At 39.5% G+C, this 17,257-nt stretch overlaps 1 protein-coding gene across 2 annotated transcripts in view; it reads right to left on the bottom strand.

Moving 5' to 3' along the window:
• LOC140237613 (tetraspanin-31-like) overlaps positions 1–16,905 on the bottom strand; it is a 30,447-nt gene extending 13,542 nt beyond the window's left edge. For both annotated transcript variants that reach the window (XR_011901857.1, XM_072317543.1), the window contains exons 1-4: positions 16,774–16,905; positions 3,726–3,893; positions 2,236–2,457; positions 1,615–1,713 (exon numbers count right to left, since the gene is read on the bottom strand). Coding sequence is in view for 1 of the 2 variants with exons in the window: in XM_072317543.1 (XP_072173644.1) it covers positions 1,615–1,713; positions 2,236–2,457; positions 3,726–3,893; positions 16,774–16,836 (552 nt within the window). In the remaining variant the exon portion in view is untranslated. The remainder of the gene's footprint in view (positions 1–1,614; positions 1,714–2,235; positions 2,458–3,725; positions 3,894–16,773) is intronic.
• Positions 16,906–17,257: the final 352 nt, after the last annotated feature.

Below are 17,257 nucleotides of genomic sequence, written 5' to 3'. Positions count from 1 at the left end.
TTCTTAGACAACTCATTTGGTAGCAAAACTGAAAGACTTTTAAAGTTCAAAGGCACTCTTGGTGCACATATGACATTTGTACACTGTAGCAAAAAAAGTCAGCAGTCGTCCAAATGTTACGTGAAAAAAATAAACAAGTATGATGTCTCTCAAGTTTTGCACATGTTTGCACATGTTTTATCAAATTTTACTTTGAGCATGTCGCTAATTCTTGAGGATGCTGCATAGCATGTTGCTGGCTTTTGAGGATGTTGCACAAGAATTTGAGCATGTTGCACAGGAATGTGAGCATGTTGCAGCAACATGTTCAGACCCCTCATGAATCACCCTGATCACCTTGTCTTGTCTGAAAATGTGGTTGCAACTAACATCACAACTTTGTGAAAACAAAGTTGTGTTGCAACTAAGTGTGGTTGCAACAAGTGTGGTTGCAACTAACATCACAACTTTGTGAAAACATCAACTTCAAAATTCCATAGTTTTCTTTCTAATTACCCAATTTCAACTGCTTTAATGATCTGTTTGTTTGGCTTTAAAAAGATAAAACTTTCATTTTATAGTATGTGTGCATGTATGTTGAGATGTAGTTTGTGGCATGCTTTTATAATAGTCAAAGCTTTCGTGAAACACAGTCCACTTGAATACGGGTTAACTTGTATTTACATAATATATAGTGGCAAATAACTTTACATACATATCCTATGAATTGGCTAATTTTAGTGGGGATTTTTGTGCTTGCAAAAAGGCTCTCAGCCTCTTTGAATCACTTACTTTAAGGCTTGATACTATCAGTGTAATTCCAGTATAAAATATATTGTGCTTCCATGGCATTATAATCAACAACATGACCGCATCACACGAAGTGAATGCACAAACTGAAGTACAGCCTGCCTACATAACTGACACCCAACAGTATCATATCTAATTATCATAATTTCCATGATGTGGACGGCATATGTTTAAACTTCACACAGAGCCTTATGTATTGCATACAAAAGAGCTATAAAAAAGAAAAGGGAGCACAGACAGCCATCAGTCATGGCTTCAGCAAATAACCAAAGAGCAAACACAGGCTCTGGTATTTGATGTTCATATTAATATCAAAATCTACACAACAAATTCTTCACACTGTGTCATCAATTTCCTGGCGAAATTGCAAGCTTGGCAGAAACTGATGTGCACCGGTATTCTCATTCCTCCTCAAAGGTGGTTTGCCTGGATCAACCACACAGCATACAGTGAGATAACACACAGAACCTGCTGCCATGGCTTTGGACAGGTAATACATACTTGTCACCTTGAAACAAAGATGAGAAGCACCTGAAACCTACAATGTTTATAAATAGAAATTTAACATGTTCATGTAGTCAAAGGGCCCCCTCCACATTCTTATCACAGCTTTGCTCTTCTCCATCTGGCCAAAGAGCTGTAACCACGACAACCAACAAAGAGGGAGACATGTATAATAACTATTTGAATGGGTTAAATAAAATAACAAAAACAAAAAGCCCCTTCTCGTGTCAATACTGACAGAATTAATGTTGCAAAATTTAATTGGCCCACACACAGAAAAAAAGGAAAGAAATTGTGAAAGAAAGAGGAAATCTTACTCACCTCTGTTAAACTGAAAAAGAGACCAACTGCTCCAGATATTTTTAATCCTTGTGCGTATCCTGCATCCATTTTATCTTGACACGTAATATCTGCACATTTCTACAAAGGCAAGCACAGGGAGTATGAAGGTGAAGAAATCTTGGATTCCTAAGCCAATATGATTTCAAAACATTACTAGTACAATAAAAGTTTATAAATAGATTTTGGCAATGCAAAGTACATGTACCAGAGGGTAACAAAACAGAAATTGATAAACTCTTTACAATAATCATTAATAATCACAGCAATGACACACAATATCCCTACCCCATCCCCCCCCCACCAATAAAAAAATACACACATTCATTTATAAAAACAAACAAACAAACAAACAAGGAAAAAAAGTCTTCAAAAGCATTGCAAGACCTACTTGGAATCAGCTGTTGAATGATCTTGCTTTTTTCAAGGGTAATATATTGTAGCAGGTGATCAATATATTGCTCCACACAAAATATACCTGCTTACATTCTGACTGATCATATTTTCATAAAATACATTTATCTCTTTAAAGTATGAGATAAAACCTGTACAGATGATGGTGCCATCAAAGGAATGACTGACATCAGGATAGGGCTTCCTCACCTCTCCATCTTTATTTGTATTTGTTGGACACGGCGGATGACTGGTGTCATTAGCATCGAAGCCACAGCAGCAGAAGTTGTTTTGGATGTCTGTCTTTGTGCTGTTGCTGGAACGCTCCCACGACATCTTGACGAGCTGCGACCGCTGGTCTTTCCCGCAGGCCAGGGCAGCGATGGACACCGATAATTGGATTAGGAAGACTAGGAACAGGATCAGCATGTACTGGGGTGTAGAGATTCCGATGAGCGCAAGGATAAGACGGGGTCAAGGATGAAACACTTCAATAGAAAGAATCAGAAAAATAATAAAATATACAGGTGTAAAAGAATGAAATGCTACAACTTTCTAAGACCAGAATTTATATTTTCAACACAATTTATTAGTAAACTAAATTTGTGTATTCTATACCTGATCAGGAACTGAGGGATTTGATTATCTGTGAGAAATGAAAAATTTGACTTTGAGAAATTGTAATAAATTTGGATGTGTACTATACATACATGTACTGCACACGTGGCAACAGCTAAACTGTGTATACAAATTGTGGATACAGTACTCCTGGTGGTAATGTTGCAAAGATGGCTAGCAGAGCAGAAATTCAAGCTGAAAGCATCTTTACTCCAAGTACAGTGTACAATGTACGTAATTTGACTGACTCATCACAATAAACTGATATCTTCTGCTGTCAAAAACATAATACATTGAATAATTCAATGTTTTGGCAGAGAGAAAGTGCATTACAATGTATACTTCGTATACAAATCTAATACAATGGCATGCTAATCATATGTCTTCATATCTGCTTTATATCCCCTACAGGATGGATATCAGCACCAGTGACTTTTCAGTCTCCAACCTGGCTATCTGCCCACTTTAATGTAACTCAAGACCAAATTAAATGTTGGCTGAATATTCCATTCACAGTACAGGGTCTCCCCCTGTCAGGATTGATCACACATACAGCTGGCTCTACTGTGCATTTACTCAACCAGTGTGCAAGAGAATTGTTGTTTATTCTGCATGAATTTAAAAATCCAATGGTGGCAGTGCTGTTGAATTTCCATAACAATGTGTTGACAGCGCTGTGCTGGTGCACAGTGCAAGCTCAATCTGGTCGTATACACAAAAAGCATCAGGCAATATCTCAGTCTGTAAAATACAGTACCATAACTATACAGCAGTATGTAGATTTTCTCAGTACAGTTATACTGGTTAGGTGTTGGGAAAAAAACAAATACAGGACTAAAAGCTCTGAAACGTCCGTTGTGGCATGACAATGTAATTCTGGTTACAACAAAAGGGGAAAATAAGGTGTGATTACTGCATCTGCATGCTCTACTCGTGCTTGCTGCACGGTACTACACATTACCGGCATTGCACTACAAATGCTTTAGTAAACACTGAAAATGTGGCCCCGCTTGACATCCGTGTATGGACCCGACCGTGAGTGACGAGATGTGACTACTATGTTTGTATTTTGAAAAGGATACGAAGAAGAGACAGACTTGGTGATGCTTGATGGCACCCACAAGTCCCACCATAGCCACCAGGAGCAGAAAGATGCCGCAGGCGATGATTCCGCCGATGATGTACAGACTGGATACATACGACGCCGACTTCGCTAGGGATGGGACGATGATGAGAATAAGGGCAACAAGCTGGAGGGGAGGTAGAGAGAACCAGACATGAAGTGCCTCGCGAGAAATATCTATCAACTTTCACTGGCCTATTAATTGTTGTATACAGTGCACTCCCGTTATAACGAACATGGTTCAGTTACAACAAAATAAAAATTCAGGCCGCAACATTATCGCTTCTATGTTTTTTATTGTTTATTTGTTCAGTTATAAAGAAATTTCGATATAACGAAAGAATACGGCCAGTCCCAAGGACTTCGTTTATATAACGGGAGTCCACTGTACAGCATAGTAAGCAAAGTCATTACTGTATATTAAATGGGTTAGTCAAATACCGGTTAGTGATTGGCTAAACACAGTCACGTGATGGAGGAACATTCGTTATGTTCGCCCATGGGAGAACATTTTTGTAATGTTCTCCCATGGGAAAACATTTTCATGTAACAAATGACAGAAGGACCCGCGCATAGTGAATTTGGCTCTGTGCGAGCGATCGAGTGCATTGTGCTGGTGGTTGACGTTGACGTATTTGACGTATTTGACTAACCCATATAACAGATGATGACTTTTGTTGTCGGGAACATGTACCAAACGTTCCACCCTCAGGGTTTGAAATGCTATTTCGGGAGGCTATAAGTCCCTCGACTTTGTTTCAAACACTTCGGGTGGAACATTCGGTACATACAAGTGTATGTTCCCTCTCCCGCCAGTCATCATCTATATAATGAGGGTATGATATACTGCACAAGTATTTTGCAGTCAGCTGCACCATTTATATGGGTCAACCCAGCAACAACAAAAAAATATGTACGAATTAAGAGAGGTTTATAATAGAAATGTTGTTTTATATAAACTCGATGAAGGTCATTACCTACAAGTATAATGTGTATACATCACATTGGTACATTACATTGTATGTACAGTACTTGCACACACTTGTGAAAATGTACATCACTCATAATTCAAACTTTAATACAGATTCCAGACCTGTATAAAAGCACTGAAGGAAGATAAGTTTTCATTACTTGCATGGTTGACCTGTGCTTCAATGCTCCTACATGTATCTAACAGGAATTGATATGCAAAATGTAAGTGACAACATACATTGTACATGTATCCCAATAACATTAAAAAAAAGGCAGTTTATTGTCCCAGATGTGGAAATTTGACATCCACGATCCAGAGCATTCTCTACGGAGTCCTTTCATGCAATAAAGCTGGATACCCCTTCCATTTCAAACACACACTAAATCCACCTACGGCCATCTACTGTAGAATGTAATTCTTCAGTACAGCACCATTCTCGTAAGTTCCTGACCTTTGCTAAGTCAATACCTGGAACCCGACAGGTCTACACAATGAGGGAACCCCCACCCCATCCCCCTCAAAAGAAAAAAGGGGGAAAAAAAAAAAAAACGGTCAGCACTTCTAGCATTCCACGATAGTTTCTGGTATTGTTGACTGGCCCCATTCTCACCAATTCATCTGATATTACTGCCTTTCTACAGAAAATGTGCAGCAGTTGTATTCAGGTAGTCTGCATATGTTCTCACACCCAGCTGCGCACACATGAAACCCCCTACTCCATGAACTTGGGTATAGCGTCAGATGTTGTTGTTGCAGCTGCTATTGTAGCTGCTGTTTTGTCTTCAAGTTTCTTAATATTCTTCAGTGCTCATTTCCAGCATGTTTCCACATTTTAAATATTCCCAGGAACTAAGTGTATGAGATCATCTTGCACATCAGAAATTGAGAGGAAGGAAGGGAGAAAGACAATATGTTCCACTGAAATATTTACACCTACTCACAAAAACTTGTCCAAAATTTACTTTTTTTGTTCAATACCAAAACTGCTGGATTCACTTGTTCTCAAGCAACTTTGTTTTGACTGGTCTAATAAGCAAGTACCCTAAACAGCTAGAATAAAAGTAAGGTTGACCAGTGGCTGTCCTGCCCCCCCCCCCAAAAAACACACACACACACACACACACACACACACACACACACACACACACACACACACACACACAAGAAAAAAAAGATGAGCACAGGGCAACTAAAATCATAGTTTTGTCTCACCTCCCTGGTTTGATCTAGCCCACAGGAACCACCAAAAACAAAACACTTTTGGTTGCCTGACTGGCTATCAAATGTGACCGGGCATTGCAAAACCAACAAAAAGTCGCATCCCTTGATTTTATGTGAGGACTCAAAAAAGATGGAACCGGTCAACCAAGTCAATCTTGGGTTTTTCATATTTTCTGAAAGAGCTTTTCTTCTTCTACATTATTTCCAAAGTTTGGGATCATAGAGTGAATGAGAAAGTGTGTTTTTAGCAGTTTTTCTACAACCCAATTCTTTTTTTTAAAGTGGTGAGATCAGGTATGTCTTAGAGGCCCCTTTTCATTTCTTGATAATCCTTTGCACACTATTCACTTTCAACTCTAATAACTTCTGAAAGGATACTGCTACTGCTTTGAAAATTGGCATTAACATGGACAGAATACAGTATGTTTAATAGAGCATGTTAAATTTCAGCTTAATCTATTAATCCCTTTATTGTTGCTGCTCCTGTGGTTTACATCCTTTTCTATGTCCCATTCATCGCACAGCTAACCTGGTTTGGTATAAAAAAGATTATAAAGCACTTGAATAGACCCTGTACATCAGAGCCTTTTTCTCAGTTCACACTTTTCCAGAGTGTGTGAGCTGTTTCTAATATTTAGATAGGTTTAGGAGAGTCCATTTAAATTGCGTTAATACATCATTTTAAAGGTAGGGAATCCCATTTGCATGCCTTAAATGAAGAGTTGTATAAATACAGTGGTATGTTGAAGAGAGTATCATTTTAGAAACTCCCATAAAGTATTGAAAGTGGAAGGTAACATTTAGTACATTTTTATTGACCGTTAGATTTTGAATTGAATTTTTTTCGGGGCTCACCGTAAATTCCAGTACATTACTAGGCTACCTTTGCAGACCCATGCACTGCATGTGTGTCCATCATGTATATTTTGTGAAGAAAGTTCATCAAAACTTACAAACATTTCTATATACATTCTTGCCACACACTCTATATGTTATTACATCAGCCCTTATACTTTTAGATTTGTGTTTATAGATAAAAAATACAGAAGACTGCAACGAAAAGGCTTAAGTGTGGCTGACACACAGAACTACTGAGTAGTTGAGTTTTGTGCATTATTCAAATTGTAGATAACTGTTGACTTCCAAATTTCTCAGCAGTGGCCTAAACAAGTCCCTGAGGTTCATATCTAATGTTTTGCTGCATTTTGGGAGGTCTGTGAAAAGTATCCCCTACCTTTAAAGCTTAGAGTCTGCTCTTTCAGAATCTGCCCTTCAGTAAAAATCCATGTCTGGTGACTTTTTATTACCTCCGCCAAGGGAGGTTACGTTTTCGTTACTGTTGGTTTGTGTGTGTGTTTGTTTGTCAGTGTGCAAAATAACTCAAAAAGTAGTAAACGGATTGGGATGAAACTTGCAGGAAAGGTTGAGAATGACACAAGTAACAAACGATTAACTTTTGGTAGTGATCCGAGAATTTTTTGGGAATTTATGAAGGATTTTGATATTTAGGCAGGTAGGGTCAATGAACTTGGGAGTTCAGGCTGCGCGTATTTGAGGTTTGCATGCGCGCACTAAAGTGCATGCTCTAGTTTCTGCAAGGGCAAGGTGCGGCGTGCAGCTGAGGGTTTATGACGTAACAAAGGCTTCTATATTGGGAAATCGGGCGGCTTTCAGCACATGGGTGGAAATCACTGATATCTCTATGGAAGAACAAGATCAGTGGTGGAAATGAGCTGCATGCTTGGCGGAGGTCTGCGCTCTCAGAGTGCTTCTCTAGTTACTTTTGTGATGCAGGGTCACAAGTCATCAAGCTACAATCTGCTGTACAAGGTTAAAATGTGAATAATGGGGAAGTACAGCATACATGCGTAAATGTAAGTTGGTAAAAATTATGTCGTCAGTTTGGTTGATCTGCTTCAAATATGATTACCTCTATTTTCCTCACTCATTTCTTATATATTATGCCTTTCAACTTCTGCAGATTCACAATAGTACACTGTGCATGTACTTGTATGTACAGTGTATGTACATGGATGTGCACTGGATACACCAGCATGTCCCTCGTGTGGAGAATGCATGAATACACGACCCCATAATTGCCATGGTTCCAAAGGCATTAGAGATTACTCCATTTCACTAATGGCCGGTGGGATGCCCTCCCAAGGACATGCCACAATCTGCAGTGTGAACCTCGCAGAAGCGCACTTGAAACATGCATTGCACGTACAATGTAGAGTATGGACCTGCAGTAACAACTGCACTGTCTCGATCTGTTGTATTGCACACCTGAATTGCTTGCAATCGTGGTTGTGAAACACATTTTTGTTTTTCATTGTGTGGTACACAGGTTGTACATACAATGTATGTAGCATACACATACATGTACATCTTCAGACAGTGTCACTGATTACCCTCCTTGCCTTCCACGAAACATACAACATCTCATACAACATCCCATACAACAGCTGCATCATACAACTACATTTTGTATTGCACAACCCACCCATGGCAGGTCAATTACACTGTACATGTTCAGCTCTAAAATATATACTGTACACGTACCGTAGGCCTTCGGTATACAGCTGTAAAATACATTGTAATGCTTATTGCATATCTACAAAATGTATGTACAAGTAGGATACTACTGGACAGGTTTATTGTACAGCACACTATATCACATGCAACTTGGTTTATTTGCAAAAGTACACTTTATATACATGTTGTACCATGTACATTGTAATGTATACAGAAAAGTACACACGGAGTAAAGCTTACTTTTGGTCTCAAAGTTTGGTCTCATTTTTATACATTATTAAAGTAATGTATACAAATTGTGCATTGTACTGTACATAATTTGTATGTACAATATTTTTGTACATACAGTATACTACCAATGCACACCAAAAATCCAAAGAATGTGATCAGAGAACACCTAGAGAACATATGTGAACACATACAATGTACATGTATTGTTCTAGTAGCCTTTTGATGCACAATGCCACAAAAGTACAGCATACATGATGTACCTCATCATGCTTTTAAACACATTCACAACCTGGGTTTGTTTGTTTGCTTCCTTCTTAGTGTTTTTTTTTTTTTTTTTTTTTTTTTTTGGGGGGGGGGGGGGGAGAACTGTTTGAAAGAATCAAAATAGCCTTTGATATACAATAAACAGAATGGGATAAATAAACAAAGCAGCCTGGTTTGGCAACCTTTTGAGTCAGTTCAACTGAAAGTCACAGTAGTTGTGCAACGTTACATTGTAGATTCACAATGTCAGTCAATACATGGCCAAAATGGCAAGTTGAAGTAATGGTTGCAAATCCACACAGACAGACTGGAAGGATAAAGTTGTAATTCACTAATTTTGTAATTCACTAATTTTGGAAAAAAAAAAAAAAAAAGGCTTTACAAGTTTTCAGATATAAAATACATGTGTATGTACAAAACTGTATACTGTGTATGTACAGTCTGCACATCGTATCTACCGGTACTTGGGTTTGTAAAGCTACAGTACCAAATGTACTGGCACTATTCAAAGCGAACTGAAGTGGCCCTAAGCATTGCTAAACAGCATGAGCATAATGTCAGTACAATACACGTACATTGTACAATGTACCACCAGCATTAGAATAGCAACCAGCAACAGCCACAGTAAATTAGCAATAAAGTCAACAGACAAGAATCACATCCATAATGTTTTCCACCTTCACCTTTCTACTTCAGGCAAAGACAAGTAAAATGAAAACAAACAAAGAAACAAATACAGCTGAACAGACAAAATACTCATCTGAACAAAAGGCAAAAACAATAATATTCACAGAATATACAAGTACATAACCTCCCCTTGGACTTCTTTTTTACCAAAAACTGACTGCTGAATGGTGTTAATGCTCAAAGTTGACTGTTCAGAAGACAAAAGAATGTGACAAAACCCATTGGGCGTGTTTGTACTTAATGATAAAAATTCAAGGTGATGTGAGGTGATCCGCGGTGATGCATGGCGATGGCATGTATAGAAACACATCGGGTAGAAGGTAATGCATGGTAAATGCAAAGTGATCCGTTGTCCACTTTTTAAGGTGGTCGATGCGTGGTGAAGCGAGCTGGGGACAATTAAATATGATCTTTCTTACGATATTTATGCATTTGTATGCACAATCGCAACTGTGACTGATTTTAAAGTTATAGTTTTTGACAATACATCTGCCAGCAATTTGTCTGCTTTGGAATGATATGAGGAGATTAAGAAAACATTTTTAAAAATTCACAGAAAAAAAAAAAAAAACATTGATAAACTTGTAGCACTGCATACAGAAAGCTACAAGGATCCTGTTAATTTCCCTGTTTGTGCTGGGATTGAGAGGTCAGTACAGGACAAATGTTCCAGGATGTTTGACCTCGCCAATGGGGAAAAAAACAAACTCGTTACCTGTTCCCTTTAACCTGATCATGCCGACACTCGGCCCAGATCTCGAATCTAAGAATAAAGGCGTGTCTTCATCAGCCTGAAGTTTCAAAATAGCACGCTATCTTGCAGTTATCCAAACTAGCCCGATGTCCAAATAGCGCGCTATCTGTGTAGTGAAGACGCAAATAGCGCGCTATTTTCCCCCAAAATCTTGGTCTAGTTCGTGAACTAGAGCGCTAATTCCTGAAATAGCGCGCTATTTTGAGCGCGTCTCCATCAACCCGAAATTTTCTCGATCCCTCCACGCTTCTGGTTAGCCAGCTGGCTATGGAAAGTGCATGTACAAGCTAGTGACTGTGTATTGCATACACGCACGGTGTATTCAAGGATCACATGTGTACTAGGCCTACTGTTGTTCACATCTTTAAAATCAGGGAGGTGATTCCTCTCACCTCCCTGTTAAAACTCAGTGCCGTGCATGCTGGCTGTTTTTTGTTTTTTTTTTTTGTACTTCTTGTCGTCCTCTCTACCTAAGCTGAAAATTCTTGCAGATTGTGTGTATTTTGGACTTGTTTAAACATTGCAAATCGTTAATTTCATATAAAGATGCCTCACTGGACAGACGAAAGAGTGGCGTTATTAGAATCCCTTTGGAGAGAATATGCTGTACTGCTCACCTCCCTGGTTGTAGTATCGTACATACGGTGATAAAGGAGATTTTGAGCGGGGAAATCCACTTTTGAACCGGGAGCTAAGCAGAGTAATGATGCAAAGTGCACATGCGTCAATTTTCGGGCTAATTTCCCCAAGCGGGCTGTTCGAGCTGATGAAGACGCACATTCGCTGTATCGGGCTATTTTCCAAGACAGCAAAATATCCCTCTAGTTTGAACTTCGGGCTGATGAAGACACACCTTAAGATGCACACACACTAAATAAGCCCATACTGAATAAGCAATAAATTAAAAAATATTGCCATGGGTGTGCGGCAGTTGCACAATTACAATGTACAACTGCATTACAACCATGTGATAAACAATAGACTGCTCCCCCCCCCCCCCCCCAACCTATACATCTACACACTGTACTGTACATGTACAGCAGTCATCACCAACAGCATAATCTGGCACTATGTCTAATGTTTTTGCACACACAGCTTGCCAGAAAATTGGCTCTGTATTGCACAGCAAGCTGTGACATGGGTGGATTGATATCCCTTTTCCATATTAAATGTTATCCGGTCACATCACTCTTTAACATCTGATTTTTCTGTAATAGAAATATATGTGCACGAACTTACTGTACAGTGGTTCCATTTTATAAGTTAAAAAAAAAAAAAAATCATAAGATTTGGTTGGTTTTGATCATTGCGAAGCCAATATACATGTATGCTTTTATCCATCAATTTTGCAAAATTAAGTATTCAATTTTAATACATATATATCTTGATGGCAGCAGAGAGCAGTCTAGAAATCTGACTTTTATGATTTTTTTTTTTTTCAAGCCGTCTTTAAACTCCATGTAAAAATGTTCTAACACAGTAAGGCTCACAATTCAAAGTTTGCACACAAATGGGAGCTTTTTAGGCAAGATCTTGGCAAATTTCCCTGCAGCATCGGTCTGCAGCAGCTGTGAGCACACTTGACTCCATACACATGCAAGCACTGTCAAGCATGCAAAACTACAACATAATATGCTACTCTGTGAGGAAAATAAGGACAAACTTGGGGGGGGGGGGGTCTATGTGTGGTTGTGGTATTAAAATGCTGCATTCTGCACAAATACAATCGTTAAAGCAGATTAAATGTCTATCTACATATGGTTGGACCTACCATGTACTACTCATTGACTGCTTTTTTTTAATTAAATACATTCAAGTATCTTCTAGAAAATATTCCTCAGCTCACCTTTAATTTCACTTCACGGCAGCAGAAAATACTGCATTTTCATATCCTGGGCTCAGATTATTGACTCATATCGCACACACTGACAAACGCAAGTAATAATTTTTTTACTGTGCGCCGGTGCAAGCTCATCAATTTAGCCGGTGCAAGCTCATTATTTTAACCAACCCCCTGTTCTCCATTGATAAAGCATGTAAATCTAGTGAATGGCAAAGACATGTTTCATTGTAACATCACTGCCAGCAATTATGTGTATAAACTGATGAGTTCAATTCTTTTTCCTCCTTTTTCCTCAGGTTATTGATCTACAGTGAAACCCCGTTATAACGAGTTCGGTTATAACGAGGAACCGCTTATAACGAGGTGATCCCGTCGGTCCTGTTTTCCTTTGCGTGTAAACCTATGGCAGAATGAATCGGTTATAATGAGTTCGGTTATAACGAGATTCCGGTTATAACGAGGACAATTTCGATGCATCATGACAAAGAAAAACATAAGCAATTTGATCGGATATAACGAGGTTCCATTTCTTAACTAAATTGCCGCTTTCAAACACGCGACAAACGAAACATTGAAAACTGAATTTACGCAATCCACGTCTTTTTCCCGTTTTGCAGAAAACCGTTCCTTCCATGTTTTCTTCTAAACCACGCGATAAGGCACAGGAATGCCTTCCGATGTTCCTACTAAATTATTAATATAATCATTCGCTTTTCTTTTTCGCGAGATACGCATGCGTGATATTAGGTCAGATCAAAGCGCAACGAGAAAAAAAAAAAAAAAGATAACGCATCCAAAAACTTTCCATGTAGCGACACTTGTGGCCAAAAGTGAACAATTGGAATGCGTGTGCAACTCATCATTATATCCTTTCCATTTGTAGTTCCGACTTCCAATTCTTTTGCTAGTTAGCAAATATGAGTGGATGTGGATGATTAGAGCCGAAATAATTAATGAAATCATCGCGATGCCGCCGGCTGACAGTAGCGTAAAAATAGTTGAATAATGCATGATGTTAACGTAATTAATCGGTGTTCAGAAAAAGAAGCAAACGCATTCATTACTTTGAGTAGATCTGGATTTGTTCATTATCATTTAACAAATGATAATCTAAATATGAGTGTGTATGATTAAAGCCGAAATAATTAATGAAATCATCGCGATCTCGCCGGTAGTAGCGTAAAAATAGATGAATAACGCATCATGTTAACCTGCTTAATCAGTGTTCGGAAAAAGAAACAAACGCATTTAACAGTTCAAGAACGGATGTACAAAACGCGAAGAGATTTTCGGAAGAAAATAAAGAACGCATTAAACGATAATACATTGTATAAAATTACAGCCGAAATGATTCATGAGATTATCGAATTCCCGCTGGGCACCAACAGCGTAAAATACCTTGCAAGTTAACGGTAAACAACGCATGTTACTCTGAAATCATCGCGATCTCGCCAGGTTAAAGTAGCGTAAAAATAGTTGAATGACGCATGTTAACCTAAATCAGAAAAAGAAACAAATACATTTATTAGTTTGAATAAATCTAGGTTTGTTCATTATCACAATTTTAACACTGCATTTCACAATGAAGATTTTTCTTGCTTTCAGAATGGTCTACCAGGTACGGATTTGCGTAAAAAGGATCACAACCTTCCACATTCAATCCTGTCGCATATTTTTCAAGAACGGATGTACAAAACGCGAAGAGATTTTCGGAAGAAAATATAGAACGCATTTTTAATCCCTTCGGGCGCAACGATCACACATTGTACAAGATTACAGCCGAAATGATTCATGAAATCATCGCATTCCCGCTATGCACCAACATCGTAAAAATACCTCGCAAGCTACGGTAAACAACGCCTGTATGTTACTCTATTTGTGCTGGTGCTAACAAACAAGAATTATTATACAATAAAGAAATAACTCATTTCAACCCCTACTTTTTCGTCTAATTCACAAATAATTTCCCTTTATTCTCTCAATAATAACGATCAATAATAGTGTAATAACAACGCAAAGGATGTTCTTAAGTTTCATTGATGGGTATAATTTTATGATGTCGTGCTTATGTTTTTCTTTGTTTTTGATGCGTACGGTTATAACGAGGTACCGGTTGTAACGAGGTAATATCGCCGGTCCCACGGACCTCGTTATAACGGGGTTTCACTGTATAATGTACTTGCATATGTACATACACATCATGTACTCTCCTCATTTCTCCTGATTTGTATTTTACCTATGTTCGAATATTTCAGTGTATTGCGCCACGTCTTTGAACGTTTGATTTTATACGCAAGAAAGCCATTTTGCGAGGGAGGTCAATCTAAAAATAGGTGGTCATAAATGACTACTTTCAACTTAGCAGACTCACAATATATTGCAAGGAAAGTAGGTTCTAACTGGTAATTCTAAATGTACTATTTTGGGGGCACAATTTATCTTCGTGCAAAATTTCAGCTTTACTGTGTGATGTTGAATGGAAAACTACTGTACATTGTAATATCAGCACCCACACCAAGGTTCGACCTCCTATGCCAAGATGTTTTGCCAAAGGCCCAAGGTTCAACTGTGCGCAAAAGCAAGGTTTCTACTACAAACTATACACAGCCCGGTCTCCGCACGTCGTCTAGTCGGGCTTCGTTTCTATGTGTAGTAGCAGGCGGTCAATTTTGGACAGCAGCGTTGTGGTCGAATTATGGGCCCCTTGCGTTTATTACTAGATCTTGATCTAGTCTACTCTAGATCTAGTTGTCAGTTACTTGACTAAAAGATCGGTCTGTATCTTGTCTTGGGGATAGGTATGTTCCCCGGTAACTATACACAGCCCAGTCGCTGTACATGGTACGTCGCGACAGGGCTGTACGCGCGCGACCACCAACCACTAGGAGAGCGACGTAATCGTATCACGATAGCTTTGACTTTTGATACTTACGTTCATTTTTGTCACCTCAAACCCATCGAGTATACTCTTCAATATTTACTCTACATCTGATGCTATCAGTATTCAAATGTACAAAATGAAACTTACCGAAATTGATCATCATATCCAGCATGTCCACACCGTACACAATCTTTCACGCCAGGCCAAGTTTAGATATCGGGTGGTCACGTGATGTGAATGCCCTTTCAAAAGGTCGCGCTGTCGACCGTGCTGTTACACTCAAGCAGCGTACGCACGGTTACTAGTATACAGCTATAAACTGTACTGGGCTTGGCAGCGGCTGGCGTCTGGTCGGGCGACGAGCATTGAGCTCCATACCACGGTTATTGTGTAGCAGACGCCAAGGTTTGTTCGACACTTTCAACGCACACGCGCTCGCTCTGGAGCACATCCGGTCACGCATGCGCATAAGTCAAGGCGCCATTTTGAATCCTGCAACGACGAAGCCAGACGGTCAGGAATTGCGCCAGAAAGTGTAATTTTATTTGTTCCACGGACTTATCGCAAGTGGTCTCCATGGACCCAGTGTGGCGGACTATTCTTCTGTAATAGTTAGAAACATGCATTTAACGTGAGTAAAGTATTCTGTTTAAAGGAGAAAAGTATACATTTTCCTAAGTTTTGTAGTTGTGTTGAGGTTCCTCACTTCGAGGCTGCATGCCGCGCACGTCAGACGCTGTTTTCGCATAGCGTAACAGCGTCTGGTCGGGCTAGTTCCCCGGAGACTGGTATGTACGTCTGGCTCCACGGAATCCCCTCCTCGGATCCTGTCTATGGATATATGGAGGAGAGCCGTGACAGTAAAAAAAGATTTTAAAAAATCCTCACGACAGGCAAATATTTCGGTCCAATTACTGTTGTTACACAGGCACCTGCTCGTGCTAGCTAGCTAGGCCTATTCTTATAATAAGTTATATTAACTGAGCTTTTAAATACTAGCACTCTGCACAGCACAGCCCTCCACACGACCACAGGACAATATCTTCACTTTTTTGGGAGAGTTAAAAAGTTTAGATTCTACTCATCAAAGGTTTATGTCTAGATGTAGATCTCAAGAAAATTAAACTAGTAGGACCCTATCTCCAGATCTACAAACTAGTATCCAATTAGACAGAAAGATCCGTCTGTCCGGAGGACTCTTTTATATTTTGCCATTAATGGTGTCATCCGTAGACGGAGGGGATCCGTGAAGCCAGACGCAGTCTCAGCGGAACATTCCCCGACGCACAGATACAGACCGATCTTTCGGTCAAGTATCCAATACACTGTATGTGACAAAGAAGCAGCGTATATACATCATATATGGATATAAAGATTAAAGATATTAATTTTGCTCTCCACGTAGGGCCTAAGCACAGCCCACAATATCAAACAACACCCCCACAGACACACTATAGGATCAGGAGGGCCTACCACAACACAGCAGCACAGGCCCACACACAGTCACAGCGCAGGACACACTCATATCTCGATCCGATCGTCATTTAGGATACGTGTTGTAGTCTATAGAGGAGTTATTTGTCTATGAACAATTAAGATCTTGAAATTTTGCACTTACAATGTACAAACTATTTAGCGCGATGAGCGCATTTTTGCTGCAGGCAAACCCGCCACACACCATGGTGGTTCCGTTCCTTTGACGTCTCAGAGGTAATCACAATTTGCTGCTGGGGAAAATCTCTAGCACATACAACTTGCCAGATGTAAGTGATTGTACCACATCACACAATCCATAAGACACGCAAGCTACCCATCCCACAGATTGCATGCTCTAGAGTGTGATCTCTACACGTTTCACCATTCTCGATGATCACGCGCTACGCGAGGTTGGGATGTACGGAGTACGTGCGCGCACACGTACATAAGTAATGTACAACTACTAACAAAGCGCGGCGCTCTATCATCTTGCAAGTACAACTGCAAACAACGTACTAGTTATGTACGACCATGTACAACACGCACAAACCTTGATACCGAGCCGTTTGCCTGACTAAAAACTTTATGGGAACTGGGAAGAGGTGACTCCTAAATAGTACACTAGT

The sequence above is a fragment of the Diadema setosum genome, chromosome 14, assembly GCF_964275005.1.
Source record: "Diadema setosum chromosome 14, eeDiaSeto1, whole genome shotgun sequence".
Lineage (NCBI taxonomy): Eukaryota > Metazoa > Echinodermata > Echinoidea > Diadematoida > Diadematidae > Diadema > Diadema setosum.
The sequence above is the reverse complement of the archived record's forward strand: the minus strand, read 5'-3'. Positions and strand labels throughout refer to the sequence as shown.